The sequence below is a fragment of the Coregonus lavaretus genome, assembly GCF_964263955.1.
Source record: "Coregonus lavaretus genome assembly, chromosome: 39".
NCBI lineage: Eukaryota > Metazoa > Chordata > Actinopteri > Salmoniformes > Salmonidae > Coregonus > Coregonus lavaretus.
This window is the reverse complement of record NC_140026.1, coordinates 10,922,723-10,930,237: the sequence shown is the minus strand read 5'-3', so window position 1 is coordinate 10,930,237 and position 7,515 is coordinate 10,922,723. Positions and strand designations below refer to the sequence as shown.

The window sequence follows — 7,515 nt, the reverse complement described above, 5'->3', positions numbered from 1 at the left end:
GCAACTGGAGCAGTTCACCAGGCAGAGCTGAGGGAGTGCCAGAGTTGCCAGTTAAAGTGACACACACACACATGCACACACACACACACTACACTCCAACCGCCACCTGAAGTGGCCATGAACAGAAAACGGGTCAAAGGTAAAAACAGAAGAGCTGGCAAGGAAAGGAGGATATGTGTGTGTTCCAAATGGAACCCTATCCCCTTATAGTACCCCATGGGCCCTGGTCAAAAGTAGTGCACTATATAGGGAATAGGGTACTATTTGGGACACAACCTATATGTTAACAGAAGTATTCTGAGTGCTCTGTTTTCCTTTAAGAAACGAGTGTATTGGTATCATGTGTGTCATTAACATAGTATTAGTGTTGTGTATTAGTGTTGGAGCAGAGACAGTTTGTTACAGCAGGAAAATAATTGTGCAGCAACAAGAAATGTGAATTATTATATGGATTACAACTAATGGACATTTTTGTAGGGGTTGATACACTTTTTGTTAGGGCAAATCAAGTCTGACATTTCTAAGTGGAAATGACAATCTTTAGAATCCTTTTTAAAACTCAAATACACTACAAATTTGCATTTCCTGCCATGCAGGAAATTTCTCAGCGATCAAATCAAGATCTGTATGGTGCTTGGAGTTGAGTAGACGTTCGGCTGAGGACAGGTTCCACAGTACCAAGTATAGTGAAGACCAATCAGTGTTTCTTGGCCAGAACTTTACCACCTTTTTCATACCAATGGATATACCTGTCACCCAACCCCATGAAAACATACACACACACACGCACACACACACACACACACAAACATACACTACATCAAACCCGCTCCCCTCTGACCCCGGGGCGTGTTGAAGTCTCAGTAGTGATCATCAGCGGTGCGATCCCCATAGCGGGAATCTAATGGCCTGTAATCTGCAGGATGGGTAATAATATTGAGATTGGTGACTGGGGTCTATGGCTGCATCCCAAATAGCTCCATATTCCCTTTATAATGCACTAATATTGACCTGGGCCCATAGGGCTCTGGTGGAAAGTAGTGCACTGTATAACGAATAGGGTGCCATTTGGGACGCACTCATCTATATACTACACATGCAGGGCAGGGAAAGCAATCATCATTAATAACTCAACTGCAATCTTCATAGTGATCCTCTTCTGTATAGATCTAGGACTGTGTCCCACATTGCTCCTCATTCCCTATATAGGGCACTACTTGGGCCCTGGTCAAAAGTACTGCACTACATATGGAATAGGGTGTCATTTGGGATGCAATCCTATAGATCCACTGCACATCTCACTAAGATAGGTAGGTCAATGCTTAATCATACAGTACAGTACAACATACTCTCAATCTCAATCTGAGTGGTTATGTTGATGTGTTCTACTTTACTGTGAATCATATTACTGCCAGCGTTTCAGATATGCCTTAATATAACAGATAGGAATTATATTCCATATAGATTTTTTACCACAATGATTCTATGGGATTATCTACTTCCCACTGGGCACAGATGTCAGTTCAACGTCTAGTTTTGATTTACATTTGGTTGAGTTGTCAACTAACCTGAATTCAACCTGAAATCAACAAAACATTTAATTGGATTTAGGTTAAAAGTTGGGTGAAAATTCACGAAATTCCCTTAGGTTGATGACTTTTTTTCAAATCCAATCATTTTCCCACATTGTTTCAATGTCATCACATTACATTTTTTTGTTGAAATGGTGTGGTTGATTTAACCAGTCTTTGCCCAGTGGGTTGGTTTAAAACTATCTGGGTTTTACAGAAATGTTTTGATTAAACATTCTGCAGGCTAGCCTACATGTCCATAGAGAAAGAATGTAATATAATTTCAACATAACATTGGTTAAATCTTGGTTGAACCCATAGCAACCACACAAAAAAACAAACACCTTACTTTTGTGTTTGTCTTTCTTGCACTAACACTTGCACTCGTCTTTTCTTATTAGCACTGATTTTGCTGATATAGCTCCTTTATTAAGGAATGTTTTTACTTGAAATGACTGTGATGTGGTTGTCTTCTTAACTACCTTAGTTGAATGAACTGACTTACATGCTCATGTCGAGAGCGACTTATCTGCTAAATAATCTAAATGTAAATATAAACATCAGATGCAGACAGAAAGGCCTTTAAAATATGAATTATTGCACTACTTTTACAGTATATAGGGAATAGGGTGCCATTTTGGACAAACTCCTATTCTCAGTGAGTAAACTCCCCTCTCATACATTTGTTTGTAGTTGTCACATTCTTTTATAACAAGTCAACACCAAATCTACGCAGTGACTGACAATCGACACTAGGTGGCGATGACTGTCAGAATACAGTTTACCGACCTCATAAAGATGGCGGCGCTGTTCTCCCGGTTTGTGTCTGTTTCGGGAAATGTAAGACATTTTCTAGTAAATTCTGTTATTATTGGTCAAACAATGGCGTGCGGCACAAAAATGGATACAGACAGAACTACGAAGGTTTGAACAATCTGTTAATATTCTTTCTTCAAATGAGAAGTTGTACGTTTTGTTTTCCTTGCCTTATTGAAAACACTGCGTGTCAATACTGAATGTAAACAAATACTTATTTAGTAAGACTGCTTACACAGTAACCGGATATTGACTGTCTGTAATACAGTAGCTAGCTATCAATCATTAGTATTGAAATGTATCGTCATTAAAAGCATTGTATTTGGGACAAATCATTCACTTAACCCTAATCCTCAACTACATCTTGTAATGAATAATGTGGAAATTTACCAAGTTGAGGTGACTAAACTGCTTGGAGTAACCCTGGATTGTAAACTGTCATGGTCAAAACATATTGATAAAACAGTTGCTAAAATGGGGAGAAGTCTGTCCATAAAGCGCTGCTCTGGCTTCTTAACAGCTCTATCAACAAGGCAGGTCCTTCAGGCTCTAGTTATGTCGCACCTGGACTACTGTTCAGTCGTGTGGTCAGGTACCACAAAGAGGGACCTCGTAAAATTACAATTGGCTCAGAACAGGGCAGCACGGCTGGGCCTTAAATGTACACGGAGAGCTAACATGAATATGTACATCTCTCCTGGCTCAAAGTGGAGGAGAAATTGACTTCATCACTACTTGTATTTGTGAGAGGTATTGACATGTTGAATGCACCGAGCTGTCTGTTTGAACTACTGGCACAAAGCTCAGACACATTTACATTACATTTTAGTCATTTAGCAGACGCTCTTATCCAGAGCGACTTACAGTTAGTAAGTGCATACATTTTCATACTGGTCCCCAGTGGGAATCAAACCCACAACCCTGGCATTGCAAGCACCATGCTCTACCAACTGAGCATACCCCACAAGACATGCCACCAGAGGTCTCTTCACAGTCCACAAGTTCAGAACAGACTATGGGAGGCGCACAGTACTACAGCCATAATAAATACAAATACAAATGGTGCCTGTTAACTATTGTATCATCAACAATTGATATTGATTGCAGCATTGTTGAGAAACTAAAGTAACCCCAGCTATTGATTGATAGCTATACTGACTGTACTTTGAGGACCTAACTAGCTAGTTAAATGCTCACTATTTCTCTATTACGTACAGCTGGAGTTTGCAGTGCAGATGACATGTGACAGTTGTGCAGAGAAAGTCCGAGCTGCACTGGAGGGAACACCAGGTAAATTTTTTCACCTTTCCATTCCAGCACTCAAATGAGTTATTAGTGTAGTTGGGTAGTAACTACACTTTTGCTAGTGTGCACAATAGAATACTCGTTGTTAACTCAGTTGTGTATTGCTCCTAGGCTTATGATCAATAGTAACACATTAGAACAAATGATGAATGTTGTTGTTGTTTACTGAGCTATTATTATTGTATTACCATTCAGTAGGCTGATACAGGGGCCGCTCATGCTTTTGGTAAACATAATTTACACTGGAACGAAACCACTGGGCCCCTCCATGCATTCCAAGATATGAATCAACTAAAAGCCATCTAAAGCATTTAACGCACATGGCAGCAGTATTTGTCACAGTGACGGATATCTCGCTTTTATTTTACTCATTCCTCCCCTGTGTTTTCTCCTCATCCATTCTTTCTCTGTTTTCTCCTCCTCCATCTCTTTTTTCTCTCTCTCTCTCTGTTGCGCTCCTCATCCTTTCTTTCTGTTACCGCCTCCTTCATTCATTCCCTCTCTCTACATCCCTCTCTCCTCTCCTTTATTCTGTGTGTAGGAGTGCAGTCTGTGAAGATAGACGTGGGGAAGGAGGAGGTTCTGGTGGAGTCTTCTCTGACATCCCATGAGGTGCAGGGTCTCATAGAGAGCACTGGGCGCAGGGCAGTACTAAAGGGCATTGGAGGAACAGAACCGGGTACGGGCACACTGAGATGCATGAACAGGGATGAAATCGTATATGATGTACATCATTGTCCGCTTTTGTCTGTCAAAAGTACAACTCATCTCTACTTTTTTTCAGACAAGTTCTATATGTGTTTTTTTGGCTGGACAATCATCTCCATTGTCATTCAACCGGCAATGGATGACTCCCATTGAAAAGCATTGGCTCCATCCGAAATACTCAGACACAGCCACGGCCCATAGAGTTAGGTAGATGACTCTAGATGGATAAAACACATTTTGGCATGGACGTTGCCATAGGACTTCCTATGGGTTAAGGAAGGATCACATGATTCCATCCGGGTCAGCAGGAGGGATCAGCCAATGAATTATATTTGTGAGGAAACACTAGGTGGCAGTGTGTACCTTTTCAGTTTGTCTGCCAACTCATAGAAGTAGTAGTAGAAGAAGAAGATGGACTACTTAAAAATGGAGATGGCCTCAATGGCGCTGCCTGTGCTCTGCGCTCACAGGCGCCATAATGGGCCATGTATAAAGATGTGATATCTATCTCTGTGCCATGGCCTAAGAAGGTAGCAGTCACCCTGAGGGTGTATGAACCACTTGGTGACTTCAGAATGCCTACACACATTTACAGACTCCTCCTGTCCAATATTTAAGTTATTAGTAGGCCTACGTCACAGGTGTATTTGGCAGCATATGTGCATCTGTATGTGTACTCTACTGTGTGTGTGTGTGTGTACTGTATATGCAAAGTTTTTGTGTGTGTCTGTGTGTGTACTCTATGCAAATATTTGTGTGTGTGTGTGTATCAGACCTGGGTGCAGCGGTGGTCATGATGGGCGGTAGTGGTCCTGTCCAGGGGGTGGTACGGTTCCTCCAGCTGTCTGAGGAGCGCTGTCTGATCGACGGGACCATTGATGGTCTGGAACCTGGCGCCCACGGACTCCACGTCCACACGCTGGGAGACCTCACACAGGACTGCCAGAGGTGATCTTTGTGTGTGTGCATGTGCGAAACATGATATATTGTCAACCCAAATGCAAATCATATTCATTATTTGTGGATTTTAGTGTAGAGGTATTTTTCATAATATGTAAGAAATGTCATAGTGTATAGTACTGGATGTATGCATTTTTTTGCCCACAATTTTCTACATCCTTCAGAGTTTTCTCAGTCAATTTTAAAATAACCCTTGAATAGATCAGTCGCTTTATGATTGCATCACTGCAGCTCATGATGAGGTCACAGTTGCACCTGCTTGCCCCAGAGGATCATGGGAGTGGATTACTCATTTTTCTCTCTGCCTGTGTGTTTGTACAGCTGTGGAGAACACTATAACCCCTATGGGAAACAACATGGTGCCCCGCAGGACCCAGAAAGGGTACAGTTTCCTTGACTTCTTCTAGAGTAGGGCTACACTGTATAGTTCTGTTTAGTTCCTTGTGAAACTGGGGTACTTTCTTTCTGAGATGTTAGGCTTTCAGGAAGTACCTTTTTACCATCTCAAAGAGATGATATAATAGGATTGATCTGATTAGGTATTGATTAGACTGATATTGGTTCACTCTTGCCTTTTCAAAAGGTTGGGATATTCATAGTTGTGATATTCATGGTCTTGGTTGTGATATTCAGTTAAATGTGTTTTCTTCCAGCATGTAGGTGATCTAGGGAATATTGTGGCCGGACCAGACGGTCGAGCCTCATTCAGACTAGAGGACCCTGAGCTGAAGGTAACACACCCTACCCCTTATGGTCTAAAACCTATGTATTTACATGGGTAGTGACATAGGCAGGTACAGTGTAATTACAGTGAAGGCATTTAGTACATGTTGTTATAGTGGGTTGGGGAATACACAATTGCAAGAATTTACAACTAAACTCTATGGAGATAACTGAGTAATCTAGAACAATACTTCTAAGTGGAGGGGAGGTTTAGCCACAATTGAATACTGAGCACAGCACACTGGTCAGCGGTACCAACACCATTGACAGTAGCCACTCTTATCCCTCCTCTGTCACTTCCTGCTTTACTTCCTGCAGGTGTGGGACGTGATTGGTCGGTCTCTGGTGGTGGATGCTGGAGAGGATGACCTGGGAAGGGGGGCTCACCCCCTCTCCAAACTGACAGGGAACTCCGGCCAGAGGTGAGCTCATGGTAGAGGCGAGATGTGGATAGCGTTTGGGTGGACGTACTGTAGGTAAAAGTTGAATTAATTAAGTTGCATTTATAGTGAAAAATGCACTGGTGCTGATATTTTCTTTTTGTTTCTCTTTCTTTTCTCTCGCTCTTTACCCCCCCCCTCTTTCTCTGTCTGTGTATAAATTGCTCTGTGCTCGTTGGGTACAGGCTGGCCTGTGGGATCATCGCTCGCTCCGCTGGCCTGTTCCAGAACGCCAAGCAGATTTGTGCGTGTGACGGGGTGACTCTGTGGGAGGAGAGGGACCGACCGCTGGCAGGGACGGGTCGCAGCAAGACCACTACAGAGACACCTGCTGCTCACCTGTGACCTGGGGTCTGTTCAGGAAGATGTGATGTTACAGAACGTTAAAAAAATACATGTATTGTGTAGAACCGATATGATTGTGTGTCAGATGGAACAGGGAATCCTGTCAGCGCTATTAATTATATTTCTATCTGCAACGTTCAAAACGTTTCGTATCTCTGGATACACCCATGAACGGCCAACCTCACTGGCTGTCGCTGATGATGTCACACCACTGACTGAAGTTGCACTGAGAGAGAGTGAGGAGGAGGAGAAACCGAAACCAAAGAATTGTCTATTCAGCTGTAATAATTATTGAGTTGCCATATGGAATTCTTTCAAGATCGGAACCTGTTATAACAGTTTGAAGAAAAACAACAGCACAGGAATATGATAGAGGTGTCTAGACACTGAATTATCTCCCATATAGGCAAGATCAGGGTTCCAAGCCCAAACATCCCATGTTGACTATTCTGTTGTTGTCGACTAAGTTTAACAGTTTTGTACTATCAAGCAGTCAATGTTGTAATTCTGTTTGATTACAATTTCATACTAATCTCAACTGCTTAACTGTCTAAATATCTGTCCCTTGAACTCTGGATGTGCTCATTGTGTCATTGTGTGTTTTTAAACTGTGGGGGTTGATTGGATTGACTTGAGATGGTGACTGT

The 7,515-nt window shown here is 42.2% G+C and overlaps 1 protein-coding gene across 1 annotated transcript; it reads left to right on the top strand.

Moving 5' to 3' along the window:
* The first annotated feature begins 2,353 nt into the window (after positions 1 to 2,353).
* ccs (copper chaperone for superoxide dismutase) lies at positions 2,354 to 7,443 on the top strand. The gene is made up of 8 exons (XM_084156245.1): positions 2,354 to 2,495; positions 3,605 to 3,677; positions 4,234 to 4,371; positions 5,174 to 5,348; positions 5,682 to 5,742; positions 6,014 to 6,091; positions 6,402 to 6,505; positions 6,709 to 7,443. Exons 1-8 carry the CDS (start codon positions 2,370 to 2,372, stop codon positions 6,866 to 6,868), a joined length of 915 nt encoding a protein of 304 aa, XP_084012371.1. The 5' UTR covers positions 2,354 to 2,369; the 3' UTR covers positions 6,869 to 7,443.
* The last annotated feature ends 72 nt before the right edge of the window (positions 7,444 to 7,515 follow it).

Excerpts from the sequence above, each read along its gene's own strand:
- ccs (XM_084156245.1), top strand. The coding sequence starts at position 2,370 with ATGGCGGCGCTGTTCTCCCGGTTTGTGTCTGTTTCGGGAAATGTAAGA. Across the intron at positions 5,349-5,681 it reads CTCACACAGGACTGCCAGAG|CTGTGGAGAACACTATAACC; the intron begins GTGATCTTTGTG and ends GTGTTTGTACAG. Across the intron at positions 6,092-6,401 it reads TAGAGGACCCTGAGCTGAAG|GTGTGGGACGTGATTGGTCG; the intron begins GTAACACACCCT and ends TACTTCCTGCAG.